General features: G+C 46.8%; 1 protein-coding gene across 1 annotated transcript in view; it reads left to right on the top strand.

Annotated features, from left to right (window-relative positions):
* anos1b (anosmin 1b) overlaps positions 1–26,633 on the top strand; it is a 147,968-nt gene that overhangs the window by 38,009 nt on the left and 83,326 nt on the right. Inside the window, exon 2 of the mRNA XM_082957076.1 lies at positions 451–498. Within this exon, the coding sequence (XP_082813202.1) occupies positions 451–498 (48 nt within the window). The remainder of the gene's footprint in view (positions 1–450; positions 499–26,633) is intronic.

The raw sequence follows: 26,633 nt of genomic DNA, 5'->3' as shown, positions 1-26,633 counted from the left end.
TAGTCAGTGATGGTCCTCTCTCTGCTGATCACCAGTGGTTAGTCCTGTTAGTCAGTGATGGTTCTCTCTCTCTACTAATCACCAGTGGTATTTGAGGACCTACCTACCTGTGGTCACTGGTCAGGTGATGACTCACACCCGTTACCATGGTTTCACGCTGGGGCGTAGGCTGCAATGTTGACTAAGGTCTGTCCTCACCGAGGCCTGAACCCACTTCCATTCAGAGACGTAACACTGGTCTGGGTCTGGTCTGGGTCTTTGCACCACAGCCATGAATCAAAGGAAGAGGCGTTACAGAAAGGGCATTGTGGTGTGTGGTTGTCTCCAGAAACACATATTTAATGTGTTGTTGGAATTTGTAATATTGAATTGAAGTGCTGAAGTAAAGCTGTGAAAGAGTGTGGTTTATTTCAGTGATTTCTCGGTTTATTTGTCTTTTCTGTCTTGCAGAGTGATGACGTCTTGGGTTGGTGTGAGAGCCACCGGAGGTGTTCACAGGTAAGAAAACCCCTGTAGAATAGGTTTCTGTATCCAAGTGTGTGTGTGTTTGCCAGTGTGTGTGTATGCCAGTGTGTGTGTATGCCAGTGCGTGTGTATGCCAGTGTGTGTGTATGCCAGTGTGTGTGTATGCCAGTGTGTGTGTGTGCCAGTGTGTGTGTGTGCCAGTGTGTGTGTGTATGTGTGTGTCAGTGTGTGTGTGCGCCAGTGTGTGTGTGTGTGTATCTGCTGCTCACTTCGCCTCGTCCCCACTCAAGCCTGACGGTGTGTATTATGTCTCGTTCCAAATTCAACTTCACTCCATGCAATGGCCAGAGGTCAGAGGTCATTGTCTTTATCTGATCCACACATCCACCATGCACACTGCACACAGCAGGTAGGCTACTGTACTGTACTGTACACACACACACACACACACACACACACACACACACACACACACACACACACACACACACACACACAGAGACTCACTCATGCAGCTATTCAGTTCTCATCATAGCGTGTTCAGGGGGACAGTGTTCCCTCCCTCAGGTCAAGGTTTGGGTCAGGGACCTCCCTCTCTTCCCTCCCTCTCTCCCCGCCCTCTCCCCTCCCTAGTCCCCTCCCTCTCCCCTCCCTCTCTCCTCCCTCTCTCCCCTCCCTCCCCCTCCCTCTCTCCCCTCCATCTCCCCTCCCTCTCTCCTCTCCCCTCCCTCTCACCCCTCCCTCTCTCCTCCCTCTCTCCCCTCCCTCTCTCCCCTCCATCTCTCCCCTCCATCTCTCCCCTCCATCTCCCCTCCCTAGGCCCCTCCCTCTCTCCCCTCCCTCTCCCCTCCCTCTCTCCCCTCCCTCCCTCTCTCCTCCCTCTCTCCCCTCCCTCTCTGCCCTCCCTAGTCCCCTCCCTCTCTCCTCCCTCTCTCCTCCCTCTCTCCTCCCTAGTCCCCTCCCTAGTCCCCTCCCTCCCTCTCTCCTCCCTCTCTCCCCTCCCTCTCTCCCCTCCCTCTCTGCCCTCCCTAGTCCTCTCCCTCTCTCCTCCCTCTCTCTCCTCCCTCTCCCCTCCCTCTCACCTCCCTCCCTCCCCTCCCTAGTACCCTCCCTCTCCCTCGCTCCTCCCTCTCTCCCCTCCCTCTCTTCCCCCCCCTCCTCCCTAGTCCCCTCCCTCTCTCCCCTCCCTCTCCCCTCCATACTCCCCTCCTCCCTGCTACATATTATCCTAATTAAAGTCAGCACCTTGGATCGCTCCCCAGTGAACCAATAAGATTGGGTCCTTCCCCAGTGAACCAATAAGATTGGGTCCTTCCCCAGTGAACCAATAACATTGGGTCCTTCCCCAGTGAACCAATAACATTGGGTCCTTCCCCAGTGAACCAATAAACTTAGGTCCTTTCCCAGTCAACCAATAAACTTAGGTCCTTTCCCAGTCAACCAATAAACTTAGGTCCTTCCCCAGTGAACCAATAAACTTAGGTCCTTCCCCAGTGAACCAATAACATTGAGTCCTTCCCCAGTGAACCAATAACCTTAGGTCTTTCCCCAGTGAACCAATAACATTGAGTCCTTCCCCAGGTGAACCAATAAACTTAGGTCCTTCCCCAGTGAACCAATAAACTTAGGTCCTTCCCCATTTAACCAATAACCTTAGGTCTTTCCCCAGTGAACAAATAACCTTAGGTCCTTCCCCAGTGAACCAACAAACTTAGGTACTTCCCCTGTGAACCAATAAACTTAGGTTCTTCCCCAGTTAGCCAATAAGATTGAATCCTTCCCCAGTGAACCAATAAACGTAGGTCTTTCCCAGTGAACCAATAACATTGAGTCCTTCCCCAGTGAACCAATAACCTTAGGTCCTTCCCCAGTGAACCAATAACATTGAGTCCTTCCCCAGTGAACCAATAACCTTAGGTCCTTCCCCAGTGAACCAATAATCTTGGGTCCTTCCCCAGTGAACCAAAAACATTGAGTCCTTCCCCAGTGAACCAATAAATGTAGGTCTTTCCCCTGTGAACCAATAAACGTAGGTTCTTCCCCAGTGAGCCAATAAACCTAGGTCCTTCCCCTGTGAACCAATAAACTTTGGTCCTTCCCCAGTGAACCAATAATCTTGAGTCCTTCCCCAGTGAACCAATAACATTGAGTCTTTCCCCAGTGATCCAATAAACTTAGGTCCTTCCCCAGTGAACCAATAACATTGAGTCCTTCCCCAGTGAACCAATAACATTTAGTCCTTCCCCAGTGAACCAATAACATTGAGTCCTTCCCCAGTGAACCAATAAACTTAGGTCCTTTCCCAGTCAACCAATAAACTTAGGTCCTTTCCCAGTTAACCAATAACATTGAGTCCTTCCCCAGTGAACCAATAACCTTAGGTCTTTCCCAAGTGAATCAATAACATTGAGTCCTTCCCCCAGTGAACCAATAAACTTAGGTCCTTCCCCTGTGAACCAATAAACTTAGGTCCTTCCCCAGTGAACCAATAAACTTAGGTCCTTCCACTGTGAACCAATAAACTTAGGTCCTTCCCCTGTGAACCAATAAACTTAGGTCCTTCCCCAGTGAGCCAATAAGATTGAGTCCTTCCCCAGTGAACCAATAAACTTAGGTATTTCCCCAGTGAACCAATAACATTGAGTCCCTCCCCAGTGAACCAATACACTTAGGTCCTTTCCCAGTGAACCAAGAAACCTAGGTCTTTCCCCAGTGACCCAATAACATTGAGTCCTTCCCCATTGAACCAATAACCTTAGGGCCTTCCCTAGTGAACCAATAACCTTAGGTCCTTCCCCAGTGAACCAATAACATTGAGTCCTTCCCCAGTGAACCAATAAACTTAGGTTCTTCCCCAGTGAGCCAATAAACCTAGGTCCTTCCCCAGTCAACCAATAAACTTAGGTCCTTTCCCAGTTAACCAATAACATTGAGTCATTCCCCAGTGAACCAATAACCTTAGGTCTTTCCCCAGTGAACCAATAACATTGAGTCCTTCCCCCAGTGAACCAATAAACTTCGGTCCTTCCCCTGTGAACCAACAAACCTAGGTACTTCCCCTGTGAACCAATAAACGTAGGTCCTTCCCCAGTGAGCCAATAAGATTTAGTCCTTCCCCAGTGAACCAATAAACTTAGGTATTTCCCCAGTGAACCAATAATATTGAGTCCCTCCCCAGTGAACCAATACACTTAGGTCCTTTCCCAGTGAACCAATAAACCTAGGTCTTTCCCCAGTGACCCAATAACATTGAGTCCTTCCCCATTGAACCAATAACCTTAGGTCCTTCCCTAGTGAACCAATAACCTTAGGTCCTTCCCCAGTGAACCAATAACATTGAGTCCTTCCCCAGTGAACCAATAACATTGAGTCCTTCCCCAGTGAACAAATAAACTTAGGTCCTTCCCCAGTGAACCAATAAACTTAGGTCCTTCCACAGTGAACCAATAAACTTAGGTCTTTCCCCAGTGAACCAATAACATTGAGTCCTTCCCCTGTGAACCAATAAACTTAGGTCCTTCCCCAGTGAACCAATAACATTGAGTCTTTCCCCAGTGAACCAATAAACTTAGGTCCTTCCCCAGTGAACCAATAACCTTGAGTCCTTCCCCAGTGAACCAATAACATTGAGTCTCTCCCCAGTGAACCAATAACATTGAGTCTCTCCCCAGTGAACCAATAAACTAAGGTCCTTCTCCTGTGAACCAATAACCTTAGGTACTTCCCCTGTGAACCAATAAGCTTAGGTCCTTCCCCAGTGAACCAATAATTTTGAGTCCTTCCCCAGTTAACCAATAACATTGAGTCCTTCCCCAGGTGAACCAATAAACGTAGGTCCTTCCCCTGTGAACCAATAAACTTAGGTCCTTCCCCATTTAACCAATAACCTTAGGTCTTTCCCCAGTGAACCAATAACCTTAGGTCCTTCCCCAGTGAGCCAATAAGATTGAGTCCTTCCCCAGTGAACCAATAAACGTAGGTCTTTCCCCAGTGAACCAATAACCTTAGGTCTTTCCCCAGTGACCCAATAACATTGAGTCCTTCCCCATTGAACCAATAAATGTAGGTCGTTCCCCTGTGAACCAATAAACTTAGGTTCTTCCCCAGTGAGCCAATAAACTTAGGTCCTTCCCCTGTGAAACAATAAACTTAGATCTTTCCCCAGTGAACCAATAACATTGAGTCCTTCCCCTGTGAACCAATAAACTTAGGTCCTTCCCCAGTGAACCAATAACATTGAGTCTTTCCCCAGTGAACCAATAAACTTAGGTCCTTCCCCAGTGAACCAATAACCTTGAGTCCTTCCCCAGTGAACCAATAACATTGAGCCTTTCCCCAGTGAACCAATAAACTTGGGTCCTTCCCCAGTGAACCAATAACCTTAGGTCCTTCCCCTGTGAACCAATAACCTTAGGTCCTTCCCCTGTGAACCAATAACCTTAGGTCCTTCCCCTGTGAACCAATAACCTTAGGTCCTTCCCCTGTGAACCAATAAGCTTAAGTCCTTCCCCTGTGAACCAATAACCTTAGGTCCTTCCCCTGTGAACCAATAAACTTGGGTCCTTCCCCAGTGAACCAATAACCTTAGGTCCTTCCCCAGTGAACCAATAACCTTAGGTCCTTCCCCAGTGAACCAATAACCTTAGGTCCTTCCCCAGTGAACCAATAACCTTGAGTCCTTCCCCAGTGAACCAATAACCTTGAGTCCTTCCCCAGTGAACCAATAACCTTGAGTCCTTCCCCAGTGAACCAATAACCTTGAGTCCTTCCCCAGTGAACCAATAACCTTGAGTCCTTCCCCATTGAACCAATAACCTTACGTCCTTCCCCAGTGAACCAATAATCTTGGGTCCTTCCCCAGTGAACCAATAACATTGAGTCCTTCCCCAGTGAACCAATAAACGTAGGTCGTTCCCCTGTGAACCAATAAACTTAGGTTCTTCCCCAGTGAGCCAATAAACCTAGGTCCTTCCCCAGTGAACCAATAAACTTAGGTCCTTCCCCAGCGAACCAATAATCTTGGGTCTTTCCCCAGTGAACCAATAGCATTGAGTCCTTCCCCATTGAACCAATATACTTAGGTCCTTCCCCAGTGAACCAATAAACTTAGGTCTTTCCCCAGTGAACCAATAACATTGAGTCCTTCCCCTGTGAACCAATAAACTTAGGTCCTTCCCCAGTGAACCAATAACATTGAGTCTTTCCCCAGTGAACCAATAAACTTAGGTCCTTCCCCAGTGAACCAATAACCTTGAGTCCTTCCCCAGTGAACCAATACATTGAGTCTTTCCCCAGTGAACCAATAAACTTGTGTCCTTCCCCAGTGAACCAATAAACTTGGGTCCTTCCCCAGTGAACCAATAACCTTAGGTCCTTCCCCAGTGAACCAATAACATTGAGTCTTTCCCCAGTGAACCAATAAACTTAGGTCCTTCCCCAGTGAACCAATAACATTGAGTCTTTCCCCAGTGAACCAATAACATTGAGTCCTTCCCCATTGAACCAATACCCTTAGGTCCTTCCCCTGTGAATCAATAACCTCTGGTCCTTCCCCTGTGAACCAATAACCTCTGGTCCTTCCCCAGTGAACCAATAACCTCTGGTCCTTCCCCAGTGAACCAATAACCTCTGGTCCTTCCCCAGTGAACCAATAACCTCTGGTCCTTCCCCAGTGAACCAATAACCTTGATTAAAGTCACCTCCTTGAGTCCTTCCACAGTTAACCAATTACCTTAGTTTCTCGTCGTTTGGGTGAGTGGATTTTACTGAAGTATTGAGAGGAGCGAGAGTAGGAGAAAGCGGTCTGTTTTCAGTCTCAGACAGTCTCTCTCTCTCACCTACAGCCGATCGATGCTGAGTCCTATATTGTGAGGAGCGAGAGTAGGAGAAAGCTGTCTGTTTTCAGTCTCAGACAGTCTCTCTCTCCTACAGCCGATCGATGCTGAGTCCTATATATCCTCTATGGTGCTGTGACACTTTTATGTGCTTTATGAGAATAAGCAGGTTGGTGACTCATGATTGGTTCCCTTAGAGGGTAATAAAGAGGAAGGTCAGAAATGTGTGTGTGTGTGTTTGAGCGTGTATGTGTTTGAGCGTGTGTGTGTGTGAGCGTGTGTGTGTTTGAGCATGTGTGTGTGTGTTTGAGCGTGTGTGTGTGTGTTTGAGCATATGTGTGTGTGTGTTTGAGCGTGTGTGTGTGTGTTTGAGCGTGTGTGTGTGTGTGTGTGTGTGTGTGTGTGTGTCAGAGTAGATAAGAATGCATAGTCCCCTGTTCGTTGCCGCCACTGCTGGCCTTCAAGGTGCTTTTGAAAGACATCCAACAGGCTTCAGTGTCTGGGAGTAGACAGGGTTAAACGGATGGCCTGACTGGCTGAAATGGAGGAATATCAAGCCTTTTCCTCACCTTATTATTTCAGCCCGGTTCGTTTTTCCTCCCAAAGCTTGATGGCCGTCTGGTAGCACACGTCACACACACACACACACACACCAGCAAGGCATGCATGCAGGCATACACCCCCCCCAGACACACACACACACACACACACACACACACACACACACACACACACACACACACACACACACACACACACACCACACACACACACACACACACAAAAAAAATAGGTGGGCAGCCGAGAATCCAAGTAGACTGTGTCCATGAATGCAGTCTCCAGTCTGGATGTGGGCAGCCAGGTAGCCATCACAGCTGGATGGACTAATAATCAAGTAAACATGGTTAGCTCATTAAGGCTAATGGTCTGAGCCAGACTGATGTGGCCAACACACACACACACACACACACACACACACACACACACACACACACACACACACACACACACACACACACACACACACACACACACACACACACACACACACACACACACACAGAGGAGAGGAGTGAAGAGGGGAGCGGAAAGGGGGAGAGGGGAGAGGAGGGGTGTGTGTTTAAAAGGGTTTGTCTAAGGTAGAGCCTCATGTCTCTCTCTGTGAAGGCCGTTCCCACACTAAGTATTGGAGCTGGTCTAATTGTTTTCAGATGGAGGTTATCCTCCCACTCTCCCTCCAATAATAGGTCAAGTAAATGTTGTGCTTCTTGTAAAAATAACGACAACCATTTTACATCCTCTCTGGACCGACTCGGAACCAACAGCTTCTCTTTAAGAGAGGCAAGAAATGAGCTGCTGTTTATTCGCTTAAGATGCCGTACCAGGAAGTCTTGTGTTTTTTTTCCAATGAGCATTTTCCCTCCTCTGCTCCTCTCCTCCTCCCCGTTCGTGTTAATTTATTGTTTGGTTTTTAAAGTTTCCATGCTTCTTTATTTTTTGCACACAACACTGTATACTGCAGCCTTGCTCCAGAAACTGACTGCGTAGTTTCCAACATGTACCTACTTCTAGGTGTCGTCATTAGCATATGTTTCTCCCCGAGCTGTGTTATGCATTTTAAATGAAGGCAGAATGAATGGAATTGTAAGGTGCAACCCCACTAACCAGAGGGCAGAGCTGGGTTGTTTTAGGCTCTAGTCCAACCCTATCTGTCAGCGGACTGACCTGTGTCAACCCAGACCGGGGAGAACTGAAAGTTGATGTCCGATGTTCCTTTCAGTGCACCATTTCCTGCGGCCACTGTGGGCTACAGTCATGGACCTGGATTGACCCCAACCTCGCTCTCTGCCTGAGGGGCTGTGCGAGTCTTGGGGTGCTTCGGGGGAAACTGCAGCATTTAGCCCCAACTCCCCTCTCTCTCCTCCCCTCTGTCTCCTCACCCCTCCGCCTTTCACCTGACACTGGCTTGGTCTAAGTCTGTCAAAACCAGGGCATGTCCATTCTGTAATTCTCTCCTCTCCTCTCCTCTCCTCTCCTCTCCTCTCCTCTCCTCTCCTCTCCTCTCCTCTCCTCTCCTCTCCTCTCCTCTCCTCTCCTCTCCTCTCCTCTCCTCTCCTCTCCTCTCCTCTCCTCTCCTCTCCTCTCCCCTCCCCTCCCCTCCCCTCTATCTTCTCTTCCTCAAGCAGGTAAGGCCCAGGGCTGTGGTTTAGGGTTAAGAGTGAGTTGACCTGCTGTCTGGTCACTGAGTTGAATCATAGAATCCAAAAGTGCAGGTCCCCCCCTCCCATTCTAGTTTTTAACAGGCGATGTTATCCAGAGCAACTTCTGCCACTTGTAGGTTTAACTGTGGATTTGTTTGCCAACTTTATGTCGTACACTCATGGGTTATGTGCTGTAAATTAGGAAGTCCATTACTGACTGTGAATCTGCATTAACATGCTGGAGGGGAACATTTGAGACAAACAACTGAAGGACAGGATGTTAGTGTGGACACAGAGCCAACTCACTGCTCCTTCAGCGTGTGTGTGTGTGTGTGTGTGTGTGTGTGTGTGTGTGTGTGTGTGTGTGTGTGTGTGTGTGTGTGTGTGTGTGTGTGTGTGTGTGTGTGTGTGTGTGTGTGTGTGTGTGTGTGTGTGTGTGTGTGTGTGTTCCTATGTGTGTGTCTTGCAAATGGAAAGTCAGAAGCATTCTCCCAATAATATTCTGTCCCATGCCAGAGAGAGAACCATTATCCTTTTGTAGGTTTCGGATTGTTTTAATGGAAAGGCTAAACGTGTATCTGTATTGCCATCCAAAAAGCCCTTCCAGGAGGTGTTTCATACTACCATTGATTAACTAGACGCTCAGCTTTGATGAAAACATTTGAAATGAAGTACACGAATGGTGTCTCTCCGAGACAACGATATGGTCTCTGAGTTCACATTGCAGTGCTTAAAGTAAATCATGGTTAGTTAGTTCTTACATATGTTCAGCATGGCCAGTTACCTTTAACTGGTTGTAAAATTGTTTATGGTGATGGATTCATTCCATATGAAAGAGCACATGCTAGGAGGGCCGTACTTTACTCTCTCTGCTTTCTCTCTGCTCTCTCTCTGCTCTCTCTCTCTGCTCTCTCTCTGCTCTCTCTCTGCTCTCTCTCTGCTCTCTCTCTGCTCTCTCTCTCTGCTCTCTCTCTCTCTGCTCTCGCTCTATACTTTCTCTCTGCTCTCTCTCTGCTCTCTCTCTCTGCTCTCTCTCTCTGCTCTCTCTCTCTGCTCTCTCTCTCTGCTCTCTCTCTCTGCTCTCTCTCTGCGCTCTCTCTGCTCTCTCTCTGCTCTCTCTCTGCTCTCTCTCTGCTCTCTCTCTCTGCTCTCTCTCTGCGCTCTCTCTGCTCTCTCTCTCTGCTCTCTCTCTCTGCTCTCTCTCTGCTCTCTCTGCTCTCTCTCTCTGCTCTCTCTCTCTGCTCTCTCTCTGCTCGCTCTCTGCTCTCTCTATACTCATTCTGATCTCTCTGCTCTCTTTCTGTTCTCTCTCTCTCTCTGCTCTCTCTATAATCTCTCTCTGCTCACTCTCTGTACTCTCTTTATTCCCTCTATCTCTCTTTATACTCTCTCTCTGCTCTCTCTCTGCTCTCTCTCTGCTCTCTCTCTGCTCTCTCTCTCTGCTCTCTCTCTGCTCTCTCTCTATACTCTCTCTCTGCTCTCTCTCTCTATACTCTCTCTCTATACTCTCTCTCTGCTCACTCTCTGTACTCTCTTTATTCCCTCTATCTCTCTTTATACTCTCTCTCTGCTCTCTCTCTGCTCTCTCTCTGATCTCTCTCTGTACTCTGTCTCTGTACTCTCTCTGCTCTCTCTTTGCTTTCTCTATACTCTCTCTATACTCCCTCTATAATATTTCTCTATACTCTCTCTGCTCTCTCTATACTCTCTCTATAATATCTCTCTGTACTCTCTCTGCTCTCTCTCTGCTTTCTCTATACTCTCTCTATAATATCTCTCTGCTCTCTCTCTGCTCTCTCTGCTCTCTCTGTTCTCTCTGTTCTCTCTGCTCTCTCTCTGCTCTCTCTCTGCTCTCTCTCTCTGCTCTCTCTCTCTGCTCTCTCTCTCTGCTCTCTCTCTGCTCTCTCTATACTCATTCTGCTCTCTCTGCTCTCTCTCTGTTCTCTCTCTCTCTCTGCTCTCTCTATAATCTCTCTCTGCTCACTCTCTGTACTCTCTTTATTCCCTCTATCTCTCTTTATACTCTCTCTCTGCTCTCTCTCTGCTCTCTCTCTGCTCCCCGCTCTCTCTCTCTGCTCTCTCTCTGCTCTCTCTCTGCTCTCTCTCTATACTCTCTCTCTGCTCTCTCTCTCTATACTCTCTCTCTATACTCTCTGTTCTCTCTCTCTCTCTGCTCTCTCTATAATCTCTCTCTGCTCACTCTCTGTACTCTCTTTATTCCCTCTATCTCTCTTTATACTCTCTCTCTGCTCTCTCTCTGCTCTCTCTCTGCTCTCTCTCTCTGCTCTCTCTCTGCTCTCTCTCTATACTCTCTCTGCTCTCTCTCTCTATACTCTCTCTCTATACTCTCTCTCTGCTCTCTCTCTCTGCTCTCTCTATACTCTCTCTCTGCTCTCTCTCTGCTCTCTCTCTGCTCTCTCTCTATACTCTCTCTCTGCTCTCTCTCTCTATACTCTCTCTCTATACTCTCTGTTCTCTCTCTCTCTCTGCTCTCTCTATAATCTCTCTCTGCTCACTCTCTGTACTCTCTTTATTCCCTCTATCTCTCTTTATACTCTCTCTCTGCTCTCTCTCTGCTCTCTCTATACTCTCTCTCTGCTCTCTCTCTGCTCTCTCTCTGCTCTCTCTCTATACTCTCTCTCTGCTCTCTCTCTCTATACTCTCTCTCTATACTCTCTGTTCTCTCTCTCTCTCTGCTCTCTCTATAATCTCTCTCTGCTCACTCTCTGTACTCTCTTTATTCCCTCTATCTCTCTTTATACTCTCTCTCTGCTCTCTCTCTGCTCTCTCTCTGCTCTCTCTCTCTGCTCTCTCTATAATCTCTCTCTGCTCACTCTCTGTACTCTCTTTATTCCCTCTATCTCTCTTTATACTCTCTCTCTGCTCTCTCTCTGCTCTCTCTATAATCTCTCTCTGCTCACTCTCTGTACTCTCTTTATTCCCTCTATCTCTCTTGATACTCTCTCTCTGCTCTCTCTCTGCTCTCTCTCTGATCTCTCTCTTCTCTCTCTCTGCTCTCTCTCTGATCTCTCTCTGTACTCTGTCTCTGTACTCTCTCTGCTCTCTCTTTGCTTTCTCTATACTCTCTCTATACTCCCTCTATAATATTTCTCTATACTCTCTCTGCTCTCTCTATACTCTCTCTATAATATCTCTCTGTACTCTCTCTGCTCTCTCTCTGCTTTCTCTATACTCTCTCTATAATATGTCTCTGCTCTCTCTCTGCTTTCTCTATACTCTCTCTATAATATCTCTCTGCTCTCTTTCTGTTCTCTCTCTCTCTCTGCTCTCTCTATAATCTCTCTCTGCTCACTCTCTGTACTCTCTTTATTCCCTCTATCTCTCTTTATACTCTCTCTCTGCTCTCTCTCTGCTCTCTCTCTGCTCTCTCTCTGCTCTCTCTCTGCTCTCTCTCTCTGCTCTCTCTCTGCTCTCTCTCTATACTCTCTCTCTGCTCTCTCTCTCTATACTCTCTCTCTATACTCTCTGTTCTCTCTCTCTCTCTGCTCTCTCTATAATCTCTCTCTGCTCACTCTCTGTACTCTCTTTATTCCCTCTATCTCTCTTTATACTCTCTCTCTGCTCTCTCTCTGCTCTCTCTCTGCTCTCTCTCTGCTCTCTCTCTCTGCTCTCTCTCTATACTCTCTCTCTGCTCTCTCTCTCTATACTCTCTCTCTATACTCTCTGTTCTCTCTCTCTCTCTGCTCTCTCTATAATCTCTCTCTGCTCACTCTCTGTACTCTCTTTATTCCCTCTATCTCTCTTTATACTCTCTCTCTGCTCTCTCTCTGCTCTCTCTCTGCTCTCTCTCTGCTCTCTCTCTCTGCTCTCTCTCTGCTCTCTCTCTATACTCTCTCTGCTCTCTCTCTCTATACTCTCTCTATATACTCTCTCTCTGCTCTCTCTCTCTGCTCTCTCTATAATCTCTCTCTGCTCACTCTCTGTACTCTCTTTATTCCCTCTATCTCTCTTTATACTCTCTCTCTGCTCTCTCTCTGCTCTCTCTCTGATCTCTCTCTGTACTCTGTCTCTGTACTCTCTCTGCTCTCTCTTTGCTTTCTCTATACTCTCTCTATACTCCCTCTATAATATTTCTCTATACTCTCTCTGCTCTCTCTATACTCTCTCTATAATATCTCTCTGTACTCTCTCTGCTCTCTCTCTGCTTTCTCTATACTCTCTCTATAATATGTCTCTGCTCTCTCTCTGCTCTCTCTATAATCTCTCTCTGCTCACTCTCTGTACTCTCTTTATTCCCTCTATCTCTCTTTATACTCTCTCTCTGCTCTCTCTCTGCTCTCTCTCTGCTTTCTCTATACTCTCTCTATAATATGTCTCTGCTCTCTCTCTGCTCTCTCTGCTCTTTCTGTTCTCTCTGCTCTCTCTGCTCTTTCTGTTCTCTCTGCTCTCTCTGTTCTCTATGCTCTCTCTGCTCTCTCTCTGCTCTTCCTATACTCTCTCTATACTCTCTCTATAATATCTCTCTATACTCTCTCTGCTTTCTCTCTATACTCTCTCTGCTCTCTCTCTTCTCTCTCTGCTCTCTCTCTCTGCTCTCTCTGCTCTCGCTATCTGCTTTCTCTCTGCTCTCTCTCTGTTCTCTCTCTGCTCTCTTTATACTCTCTCTATACGCTCTCTCTATAATCTCTCTATAATCTCTCTATACTCTCTCTCTGCTCTCTCTCTATACTCTCTCTATACTCTCTGCTCTCTCCAATCTCTCTATGCTCTCTCTATACTCTCTCTGCTCTCTCTATACTCTCTCTCTGCTCTCTCTCTGCACTCTCTCTCTGCTCCCTCTCTGCTCTCTCTCTGCTCTCTCTCTGTTCTCTCTGCTCTCTGCTCTATACTCTCGTTGTTCTCTCTCTGCTCTCTCTCTGCTCTCTCTATACTCTCTCTCTGCTCTCTCTGCTCTCTCTATACTCTCGTTGCTCTATCTCTCTTCTCTCTCTGCTCTCTCTGCTCTCTCTTTTCTCTCTCTGTACACTCTCCTCTATACTTTATCTCTATACTCGCTCTCTGCTCTCTCTATACTATATCTCTACACTCTCTCTGCTCTCTATACTATCTCTCTACTCTCTGCTCTCTCTGTACTCTCTGCATTATACTCTCTCTCTGCTCTCACTCTGCTCTTTCTCTGCTCTCTCTCTCTGCTCTCTCTATACTCTCTCTCTGCTCTCTCTCAGCTTTCTCTCCTCTCTCTCTGCTCTTTCTCTGCTCTCTCTCTCTGCTCTCTCTATACTCTCTCTCTGCTCTCTCTCAGCTCTCTCTCCTCTCTCTCTGCTCTTTCTCTGCTCTCTCTCTCTGCTCTCTCTGCTCTCTCTGCTCTCTCTTTGCTCTCTCTATACTCTCTCTCTGCTCTCTCTCTCTGCTCCCTCTCTTGTGCCTCTCTCCCCTTCCCCTCAATAGTCCGTTTGGGTTGCCTTGACAATAAACACAGGTGTTGTGGACTTGGTGCGCAACAAGAAAACGTAGGTTAAAAATCGAATCAAAACAAATGTTATTGGTCGCATACACATATTTAGCAGATGTTATTGCGGGTGTAGCGAAATGCTTGTGTTCCTAGCTCCAACACTGCAGTAATACACTATATATGCAAAAGTAGGTGGACACCCCTTCAAATTTGTGGACACCTGTTGCTGACAAGGATTATAAAATTGAGCACACAGCCATGCAATCTCCATCGACAAACATCAGAAGATCTAGTCTTTTCACCACCGGGAATGGAAAAGGTCGAAACCGATCTGTTAAAATCAATAAATGACAAACTGGGTATACTTGAACTAGTCAGTAAGGATATAAGAGTTGAAGGCCTCGAGATGAGTGATGAAAAAGCTGCGACATTGGTGAAAGACACAAACAAGCTAAAAGGGACAGTCAATAAGATTGAAACCGAAGTTAATGAACTTAAAAAGGAGAACATCGTTCTGAGAGAAACCTTACTGGACATACAGACTAGATCCATGAGAGAGAATCTGGTACTTACAGGTATCCAAGAGAAAGAAGGAGAAGTCCCTGAATGTGTAGTTAGAGAGTTCCTCCTTACAGCGCTTCAGATTCCACGCGAAGCTATCGACAAAATCTAAATCGAACTTGTACACCGCTTCAGACAGAGAGGGCAGAGGTATGAACGCCCAATCGTTGCCAAATTTGCTTTCTTTAAAGATAAAATAATGGTTAAAAGCCTGGGTAAAAAGACTTGCAGGCATGGAAATAGGCATGAATGATCAGTTCCCTAAGGAAATTGTAGAACGGCGTAAAGTTCGGTATCCAATTTTCAAAGAGCATAGATTGAAAGGGAAATGAGTAGCTCTCATAGTCGATAAACTATATATTGATAACCGATTGTTCAGAGACACAAAGACTACTCCATGGCTATTTTAAAAATTACTAAGTTCTCATAGAGGAGGCAAATAATGAAACCCACAACACTAGCCATGGTATGGATTGTAATAATACAACAACAAAAAATGGCTTTTCTATCTATCTTCAAAATATAACTATTTGGAACACAAAAGCACTAATTCAACATGGTGGAGATAAAAACACAGCAGACAGAAGGCACAGTTATGTGTGGATGTATTGAGATGGATGGTGTGTTTTTTGGTGTTTGGGAAAGTGTGGTGTTTAGTGAGTGAGAAAGGAAATGGTTGCATATCCCAGAACCAATATATGTCTGTGAGCGGGGGTTGTGAGAGCTTTCAATGTTGTGCAGATGAGGGATATACATTTTATAATGAATTATACATCCTATTTATTTATACATTTATTTATTGTCCTTTCATGGGGAACTACATTTTTTAAATAAACGATACATCAAATGTATTTATTTATGGTCCTATATTGATGGAATGGTCCAGAACCCCATACCCTAGACACCCACCTGAACGACCCTGATACTAATGAGCAGTCCCTATCTGTTTAATGGGCCTGCTGTAAGCGGTCTGTATGCAGCCAAAATGCGGTCAGAGACCTTCTAGAGCAGCACTGTCCCCTTATGATTCTGAGCCTGCCTGGCAGGGTTGGTCCTACAAAGCCAGAGCCCCCTGAAGAGAGAGCATAATATACACGGAAATTCTCAAAGCTGCTAATGAGAACCTTGACGACCTTGTACCTAGCCGGTGGGGATTCCGGTGGGGTGCTTCCACCCAGGCAGTGCTGGCATCACCGGCTGCAGTAACCCATGGGGAGGGGGTCACACTCGGACATTCAGAGAGGGGGTATATTATTGTGACCCTGGTGGCACAAAATCAAAGGTCTGACTGCATGGAGATGCTTGGGCATATGGTCAATACGGGGGACCATGTTGTGGGTGTTTCGGGGGAAGGGGGTATATCTGACCTCCATCATGTAGGACGTGACAATGTTTAGTCAAATCTCCCCATTTCTGCCCATTTTTGCTCAGTCTTACAGGCCTTCTCATACAGCTGCAACTGTATATGCATTTGTAAATCAAGACCTTTCTTGAGTTGGGCTCTGGGATGGTGCAACTGTTGAGAATCTGAATCTATGGTTGTTGTGGGGGAAAGGGGTTGTGTGTGTGTGTGTGTGTGTGTGTGTGTGTGTGTGTGTGTGTGTGTGTGTGTGTGTGTGTGTGTGTGTGTGTGTGTGTGTGTGTGTGTGTGTGTGTGTGTGTGTGTGTGTGTCTCACAACTGTTGCGATGGAGTCAAAAATGTTAGGGACAATGTAGGATGATTCACAATAATTGCTTGCCATAATGTAATTTTGGTATTGGCGATACTGGTGAGAGGTAAAAATCCTTTGCATAAACTGCCTACATTACTACAAATATGAATTGCTAATTATGGAAAAAAAGATAAACAGGATTTTTTAAAATATATATATATATTTTAATGGCTATATATAATACATATCGAGGTGAGGGCGATGGAAATGCATTTCGCAGTTGATCTGCTGCTGTTCTGTTGGTGGCACTGTGTGCTCTTTTCCAAGGATGGGTCCCGGTCTCTCCGGGGCCATTGGATCCGGGGGGTCGGGGGTGGTCTGCCGGGCATTGGAATGACAACCCAAGTCAAGATGAGGAGGGGTTTTAGCAGGTGGAATAAGGGAGACCAATTGGAGGTTTACTTCGTAGCAATGCAAATATCATGGTACAGCTATATAGACACTCAATCATCATGTTACTTTTTGATGGTACATTTACAAACAGATATTATGATGAATAGAATTTAAACTTGTGTCTCATTATGGTAATTGGTGAAATAAGTATAGCCAGTTATAATTGTAATGGCCTAGAAAACACGGTCAATATTTATATTGTTAAAAGAGAAGAAATATAATATCTATTGTTTATAGGAAACTCATTCAACAATTTTAGATGAAGTTTTGTGGAGGGTGGGGGCGAAATATATTTCTCCCATGGGCAAAGAAATTCAAAAGGGGTGATGATATTAATTAACAGTAATTTTGATCCAAATGTGCAAATTGTCCAAACAGATCCTCAAGGTAGATGGATTATTTTAAATATGTTATTGGACCATAAACAGATATGGCTTATTAACCTATATGGTCCAAATAATGATGATCCAAGCTTCTTTGAATATATATACAATAATTTATCAACTCTACAAGCAACACTAGATTCTATTATTGTGGTGGGAGATTTTAATATGGTTTTTAATACTTAAAAAAAAAAATATTTCACCTTTATTTAACCAGGTAGGCTAGTTGAGAACAAGTTCTCATTTGCAACTGCGACCTGGCCAAGAAAAAGCATAGCAATTCGACACATACAACAACACAGAGTTACACATGGAGTAAAGAAAACATACAGACAATAATACAGTACAACAAAAGAAAATATACAGTAAGTGCAAAGTCTATATACAGTGAGTGCAAAAGAGGTACGTTAAGGCAATAAATAGGCCATGGTGGCAAAGTAATTACAATCTAGCAATTAAACACTGGAATGGTAGATGTGCAGAAGATGAATGTGCAAGTAGAGATACTGGGGTGCAAAGGAGCAAGAAAAATAAATAAATACAGTATGGGGATGAGGATGAGGTAGGTAGATAGATGGGCTGTTTACAGATGGGCTATGTACAGGTGCAGTGATCTGTAAGCTGCTCTGACAGCTGGTGCTTAAAGCTAGTGAGGGAGATATGAGTCTCCAGCTTCAGAGATTTTTGCAGTTCATTTCAGTCATTGGCAGCAGAGAACTGGAAGGAAAGACGACCAAAGGAGGAATTGGCGTTGGGGGTGACCAGTGAGATATACCTGCTGGAGCGCGTGCTATGAGTGGGTGCTGCTATGGTGACCAGTGAGCTGAGATAAGGCGGGGCTTTACCAAGCAGAGATTTGTAGATAACCTGTAGCCAGTGGGTTTGGCGACGAGTATGAAGCGAGAGCCAACCAACAAGAGCGTACAGGTCGCAATGGTGGGTAGTGTATGGGGCTTTGGTGACAAAACGGATGGCACTGTGATGGACTGCATCCAGTTTGTTGAGTAGAGTGTCAGAGGTAATTTTATCAATGACATCACCGAAGTCGAGGATCGGTGGGATGGTCAGTTTTACAAGGGTATGTTTGGCAGCATGAGTGAAGGATGCTTTGTTGCGATATCGGAAGCCGATTCTAGATTTAATTTTGGATTGGAGATGCTTAATATGAGTCTGGAAGGAGAGTTTACAGTCTAACCAGACACCCAGGTATTTGTAGTTGTCCACGTATTCTAAGTCAGAGCAGTCCAGAGTAGTGATGCTGGACGGGCGAGCAGGTGCGGGCAGTGATCGATTGAGTAGCATGCATTTAGTTTTACTTGCGTTTAAGAGCAGTTGGAGGCCACGGAAGGAGAGTTGTATGGCATTGAAGCTCGTCTGGAGGTTAGTTAACACAGTGTCCAAAGAGGGGCCAGAAGTATACAGAATGGTGTTGTCTGCGTAGAGGTGGATCAGAGAATCACCAGCAGCAAGAGCAACATCATTGATGTATACAGAGAAGAGAGTCGGCCCGAGAACTGAACCTTGTGGCACACCCATAGAGACTACCAGAGGTCCGGACAACAGGCCCTCCGATTTGACACACTGAACTCAGAGAAGAGAAGTAGTTGGTAAACCAGGCGAGGCAATCATTTGAGAAACCAAGGCTGTCGAGTCTGCCTATAAGAATGTGGTGATTGACAGAGTCGAAAGCCTTGGCCAGGTCGATGAATATGGCTGCACAGTAATGTCTCTTATCGATGGCGGTTATGATGTCGTTTAGGACCTTGAGCGTGGCTGAGGTGCACCCATGACCAGCTCTGAAACCAGATTGCATAGCGGAGAAGGTACGGTGGGATTCGAAATGGTCGGTTATCTGTTTGTTAACTTGGCTTTCGAAGACCTTAGAAAGACAGGGTAGGATAGATATAGGTCTGTAGCAGTTTAAGTTTAGAGTGTCACCCCCTTTGAAGAGGGGGATGACCGCGGCAGCTTTCCAATCTTTTGGAATCTCAGACGATACGAAAGAGAGGTTGAACAGGCTAGTAATAGGGGTTGCAACAATTTCGGCAGATCATTTTAGAAAGAGAGGGTCCAGATTGTCTAGCTCGGCTGATTTGTATGGGTCCAGATTTTGCAGCTCTTTCAGAACATCAGCTATCTGGATTTGGGTGAAGGAGAAATGGTGGGGGCTTTGGCTGGTTTCTGTGGAGGGTGCCGGGAAGTTGACCGGGGTAGGGGTAGCCAGGTGGAAAGCATGGCCAGCCGTAGAGAAATGCTTATTGAAATTCTCAATTATAGTGGATTTATCGTGGTAACAGTGCTTCCTAGCCTCAGAGCAGTGGGCAGTGCTCTTATTCTCCATGGACTTTACAGTGTCCCAGAACTTTTTTGAGTTAGTACTACAGGATGCAAATTTCTGTTTGAAAAAGGTTTTTGGTGGTTTTCCTAAGCCAGGATTCAGACACGGCTAAGACATCCGGGTTGGCAGAGTGTGCTAAAGCAGTGAGTAAAACAAGCTTAGGGAGTAGGCTTCTAATGTTAACATGCTTTTACGGTTACAGAAGGCTTTCTGTACGGTTACAGAAGGCTTTCTGGCTTTTACGGTTACAGAAGTCAACAAATGAGAGCACCTGGGGAGTGGGAGTGGAGCTAGGCACTGCAGGACCTGGATTAACCTCCACATCACCAGAGGAACAGAGAAGTAGGATAAGGGTACGGCTAAAGGCTATACGAACTGGCCGTCTAGCACGTTCGGAACAGAGAGTAAAAGGAGCAGGTTTCTGGGCACAATAGCATAGATTCAAGGCATAGTGTACAGACAAAGGTACGGTAGGATGTTAGTACATTGGAGGTAAACCTAGGCATTGAGTAATGATGAGAGAGATATAGTCTCTAGAGACGTTTAAACCAGGTGATGTCATCGCATATGTAGGAGGTGAAACAACATGGTTGGTTAAGGCATATTGAGCAGGGCTAGAGGCTCTACAGTGAAATAAGACAGTAATCACTAACCAGGACAGTAATGGACGAGGCATATTGATATTAGAGAGAGGCATGTGTAGCCAAGTGAACATATGAGTCCAGTGAGTGGTTAGGCTTACTGGGGACACGGCGATTCAGACAGTTAGCAGGCCGATGCTAACAAGCTAACAGTTAGTAGGCCGTGGCTAAACAAGCTAGCAGTTAGCAGACCGGGGCGGTCAAGCTAGCAGTTAGCAGACCAGTTTAGCAAGCAAGCAGTTGGCAGACCGGGGCTAGCAGTTAGCAGACCGGGGCAGGCAAGCTAGCAGTTAGCAGACCGGGGAAAGCAAGCTAGCAGTTAACAGACCGGGGCTAGCAAGTTAGCCTTTGGGGGACGTCGCGATGGGCGTAAGTCTGTGTTTGCCTCTTCGTGCGGTGGCGTCGATAGACCAGTCGTGGAATTAGTAGGGTTCCAAGTAGGTCTAGGTAGCTAGTAGACCACGGTTAGCAGAATGGTCCTTCAGCGGACGTCGCGCCTGAGGGGTCTGTTGGAATCCTCGGGCAGATTATGTCGGTATTCCAGTCGTAGAGGATCAGCGGGGTTCTGTGCCCCGTACCGGCAGTAGAAGGGGTCCGGATATTGTAGCCCAGGAGTGGATTTCGGTGGTAGCACAGGAGCCCTGGCCAGGCTAGCTTCAGGCTAATTGGTGCTTGCTCAGGGATGGAAACGCTAGCCAGGAGTAGTCACCCGGGATTGCGGTTAGCTAGTTGCGAAGATCCAGATTAAAATGTTCAGAGTTTGCAGTAGGAATCCGGGGATATGGGGAAAAAATGTAAAAATAATAATAGGTCCGTTATGCTCTGGTTTGAGTCATGTTGTTCGAACTGGTGAGAGCTTTCCGAGCTAAAGGTTAGCTGATGACCGCTAGCAATGGTTTGCTGACTGATAGCTGGTAGGTAGTTAGCTGGCTAGCTTCAGTTGAGGGATTCCAGATCCGAGGTAAATAGAAATACTTTAGAAAATAAACAGATTCACGCCACATTGGGTGAGGCGGGTTGCAGGAGAGTTTTTAGAAGTTGAGGTTTAGAAAAATATTTTAAAAAGATATGCAAAGAAAATAATGTAAAAAGATATATACAAGGGACACGACAGGACAAAGACAAAGACGTCTGACTGCTACGCCATCTTGGATATACCACTATGGACCGTAAAGGAAATCACACCACAAACTATCACCCTCAGGCACTTAAGGAAATCATGAATGTCATGGATATATTGGAATTAGTGGATATATGGAGGCTTAAATACCCTGATCTAGTGAGATATACATGGCGGAGGCTTAATCAAACTAGTCGTCTTGATTACTTTCTTATGTCATTCTCTCTGGCACCAAAAGTTAAAAAGTGTTGATAGGGGACAGAATGCGGTCAGACCATCACATAATTGGCATATATATTACTCTTACAGAATTTCCCCGTGGACAAGGATATTGTAAATTTTATCAAATCCTACTAGATGATAACTTGCTTTTAACTAGGACAGAAGAATTTCTAACAGACTTTTTCAGACATAACATAGGTACAGCAGATCCCCTTATTGTATGGGACACTTTTAAGTGTGCCTTTAAAGGCCATACAACTCAGTACTCATCTATAAAACAGAAGCAATTTAGGTGAAAAGAGTCCATATTAACAAAGGAAATTGAAGGACTAACAGTACAGACAGACAGCAATAAAAACTGTACCATAGAGGCTCAGAGTAAATTAGAGGAAAAACTAAAATAAATGGAGGAACTTATTCAAGAAAGATCCAGTGTAATTTATTATCAAAAATAAAGCAAACTGGATGGAATATGGACAAAAATGCACCAAATAATTTTTCAATCTTCAACATAGAAATGCTATCAAAATGTTTTATTGAAACTTGTTACAAATGATGGAGTCAGTCATGATTCAACAAACGATATTTTGAAAGAGGAAGTAAATTACTTTAAGCATATGTTTTCATTTCAGTCTCCTCCATCTCCACTAACCAAAGCTAATTGTATGGATTTTTTTCCTATTAATAATGTAAAATGAACATCTGTACAGAAAGACTTATGTGAAGGCCAAATAACAGTGGAGGAACTTCTTGATGCAATTAAAGCCTTTAAGTCCGGAGTGTGATGGCGTACCAGTGGAACTACAGGGCTGGATGGTATACCAGTGGAACTACAGGGCTGGATGGTATACCAGTGGAACTACAGGGCTGGATGGTATACCAGTGGAACTACAGGGCTGGATGGTATACCAGTGGAACTACAGGGCTGGATGGTATACCAGTGGAACTACAGGGCTGGATGGCATACCAGTGGAACTACAGGGCTGGATGGTATACCAGTGGAACTCCAGGGCTGGATGGCATACCAGTGGAACTACAGGGCTGGATGGCATACCAGTGGAACTCCAGGGCTGGATGGCATACCACTGGAACTCCAGGGCTGGATGGCATACCACTGGAACTCCAGGGCTGGATGGCATACCAGTGGAAGTCCAGGGCTGGATGGCATACCAGTGGAACTACAGGGCTGGATGGCATACCAGTGGAACTACAGGGCTGGATGGCATACCACTGGAACTCCAGGGCTGGATGGCATACCAGTAGAACTCCAGGGCTGGATGGTATACCACTGGAACTCCAGGGTTGGATGGCATACCACTGGAACTCCAGGGCTGGATGGCATACCAGTGGAACTCCAGGGCTGGATGGCATACCAGTGGAAGTCCAGGGCTGGATGGCACACCAGTGGAAGTCCAGGGCTGGATGGCACACCAGTGGAAGTCCAGGGCTGGATGGCACACCACTGGAACTCCAGGGCTGGATGGCACAACACTGGAACTCCAGGGCTGGATGGCATACCAGTAGAACTCCAGGGCTGGATGGCATACCAGTGGAACTCCAGGGCTGGATGGCATACCAGTGGAACTCCAGGGCTGGATGGCATACCAGTGGAACTACAGGGCTGGATGGCATACCAGTGGAACTACAGGGCTGGATGGTATACCATTGGAACTACAGGGCTGGATGGCATACCAGTGGAACTACAGGGCTGGATGGCATACCAGTGGAACTACAGGGCTGGATGGCATACCAGTGGAAGTCCAGGGCTGGGTGGTATACCAGTGGAAGTCCAGGGCTGGATGGCATACCAGTGGAACTACAGGGCTGGATGGCATACCAGTAGAACTCCAGGGCTGGATGGCATACTAGTGGAAGTCCAGGGCTGGATGGTATACCAGTGGAAGTCCAGGTCTGGATGGTATACCAGTGGAACTCCAGGGCTGGGTGGCATACCAGTAGAACTACGGGGCTGGGTGGTATACCAGTGGAACTCTAGGGCTGGAGGGCATACCAGTGGAACTCTGGGTCTGGATGGCATACCAGTGGAACTACAGGGCTGGGTGGTATACCAGTGGAACTACAGGGCTGCGTGGTATACCAGTGGAACTCCAGGGCTGGGTGGTATACCAGTGGAACTACAAGGCTGGATGGCATACCAGTGGAACTCCAGGGCTGGATGGCATACCAGTGGAAGTCCAGGGCTGGATGGCACACCAGTGGAAGTCCAGGGCTGGATGGCACACCACTGGAACTCCAGGGCTGGATGGCATACCAGTAGAACTCCAGGGCTGGATGGCATACCAGTGGAACTACAGGGCTGGATGGCATACCAGTGGAAGTCCAGGGCTGGATGGCATACCAGTGGAACTCCAGGGCTGGATGGCATACCAGTGGAACTCCAGGGCTGGATGGCATACCAGTGGAACTCCAGGGCTGGATGGCATACCAGTGGAACTACAGGGCTGGATGGCATACCAGTAGAACTACAATGCTGGGTGGCATCCCACTGGAACTCCAGGGCCGGGTGGCATACCAGTGGAACTACAGGGCTGGATGGCATACCAGTGGAACTCCAGGGCTGGATGGCATACCAGTGGAAATACAGGGCTGGATGGCATACCAGTGGAACTCCAGGGCTGGATGGCATCCCACTGGAACTCCAAGGCTGGATGGCATCCCACTGGAACTCCAGGGCCGGGTGGCATACCAGTGGAACTACAGGGCTGGTTGGCATACCAGTGGAAATCCACGGCTGGGTGGCATACCAGTGTAACTCCAGGGCTGGATGGCATACCAGTGGAACTCCAGGGCTGGGTGGCATACCAGTGGAACTACAGGGCTGGGTGGTATACCAGTGGAACTCCAGGGCTGGATGGTATACCAGTGGAACTACAGGGCTGGATGGTATACCAGTGGAACTACAGGGCTGGGTGGTATACCAGTGGAACTCCAGGGCTGGATGGTATACCAGTGGAACTACAGGGCTGGATGGTATACCAGTGGAACTCCAGGGCTGGGTGGCATACCAGTGGAACTACAGGGCTGGATGGTATACCAGTGGAACTACAGGGCTGGGTGGTATACCAGTGGAACTCCAGGGCTGGATGGTATACCAGTGGAACTACAGGGCTGGATGGTATACCAGTGGAACTCCAGGGCTGGGTGGCATACCAGTGGAACTCCAGGGCTGGATGGTATACCAGTGGAACTACAGGGCTGGATGGTATACCAGTGGAACTCCAGGGCTGGATGGCATACCAGTGGAACTCCAGGGCTGGATGGCATACCAGTGGAACTACAGGGCTGGATGGCATACCAGTGGAACTACAGGGCTGGATGGTATACCATTGGAACTACAGGGCTGGATGGCATACCAGTGGAAGTCCAGGGCTGGGTGGTATACCAGTGGAAGTCCAGGGCTGGGTGGTATACCAGTAGAACTACAGGGCTGGATGGCATACCAGTAGAACTCCAGGGCTGGGTGGCATACCAGTAGAACTACAGGGCTGGGTGGTATACCAGTGGAAGTCCAGGGCTGGATGGCATACTAGTGGAAGTCCAGGGCTGGATGGCATACCAGTGGAACTACAGGGCTGGGTGGTATACCAGTAGAACTACAGGGCTGGGTGGCATACCAGTGGAACTCCAGGGCTGGGTGGTATACCAGTGGAACTCCACGGCTGGATGGCATACCAGTGGAACTCCAGGGCTGGATGGTATACCAGTGGAACTACAGGGCTGGATGGTATACCAGTGGAACTACAGGGCTGGATGGTATACCAGTGGAACTACAGGGCTGGATGGTATACCAGTGGAACTACAGGGCTGGATGGTATACCAGTGGAACTACAGGGCTGGATGGTATACCAGTGGAACTACAGGGCTGGATGGCATACCAGTGGAACTACAGGGCTGGATGGCATACCAGTGGAACTACAGGGCTGGATGGTATACCAGTGGAACTACAGGGCTGGATGGTATACCAGTGGAACTACAATGCTGGGTGGTATACCAGTGGGACTCCAGGGCTGGATGGTATACCAGTGGAACTACAGGGCTGGATGGCATACCAGTGGAACTCCAGGGCTGGATGGCATACCAGTGGAACTCCAGGGCTGGATGGCATACCAGTGGAACTCCAGGGCTGGATGGCATACCAGTAGAACTACAATGCTGGGTGGCATACCAGTGGAACTCCAGGGCTGGATGGCATACCAGTGGAACTCCAGGGCTGGATGGCATACCAGTAGAACTACAATGCTGGGTGGTATACCAGTGGAACTCCAGGGCTGGATGGCATACCAGTGGAACTCCAGGGCTGGATGGCATACCAGTGGAACTCCAGGGCTGGGTGGTATACCAGTGGAAGTATACCAAACCTTTTTTTTATATACTCAGAGGACCATTATTAGCATGTTTTAACCACTCCTATATAAATGGTAGATTATTGGACACGCAACAAGAAGGTCTGATTTCATTATTAATGAATCAGGATCCAAGGGCTAAATATAAAGATCCAGTCCATTTAAAAATTGGAGGTCTCTTACACTTCAGTGTTGTGATGCAAAAATTCTAGCTAAAGGCTTGGCGCATAGAATTAAAAAGGTTTTGTCAGATATTATTTATCCTAATCAGACAGGTTTTTTACATGGACGATACATTGGAGATAATATAGTACAAGTACTGGAAACAATAGAATACTATGAAATATCGGGGACACCAGGCCTGGTATTTATAGCTGACTTTGAAAAGGCAACAGTGAAGAGGCGACTCCGGGATGCTGGCCTTCTAGGCAGAGTTCCTCTGTCCAGTGTCGGTGTTCTTTTGCCCATCTTAATCTTTTCTTTTTATTGGCCAGTCTGAGATATGGCTTTTTCTTTGCAACTCTGCCTAGAAGACCAGCATCCCGGAGTCGCCTCTTCACTGTTGACATTGAGACTGGTGTTTTGCGGGTACTATTTAATGAAGCTACCAGTTGAGGACTTGTTGTGTAGATCCAGCTATATGCTTTAGGATGAATCTGCAGACCTGAATCTCAAATGAATGAATATATAAACACAACAGATAGTGTGTTAAATGGATTCAGCTCTACATGAGACCACAATTGAAGATAGTTCTACACACATTAAATAGTCCAGAAAAACAGTGGAACAAGCTTTTAGGTTGAGAAGTGAACTATTTCATCTGTTGAGCTGCTGGAGAAAGGACAGAGGACTTGATGTTTGTTCTCTCTATGGGTTGTGTCCTGAATGATATACACGACTCCTGTCTGGGTCTGGAGTGAGGAAAGAGTTTAGATGTTCACAGAGCCTTGCAGCACATCCAGACCTCAGCCCCACTGGCTACTTA

This window comes from Salmo salar, chromosome 10 (assembly GCF_965601325.2).
Source record: "Salmo salar chromosome 10, fSalSal1, whole genome shotgun sequence".
In the NCBI taxonomy this organism is placed as follows: domain Eukaryota; kingdom Metazoa; phylum Chordata; class Actinopteri; order Salmoniformes; family Salmonidae; genus Salmo; species Salmo salar.
This window is presented reverse-complemented; position numbering and strand designations above follow the sequence as displayed.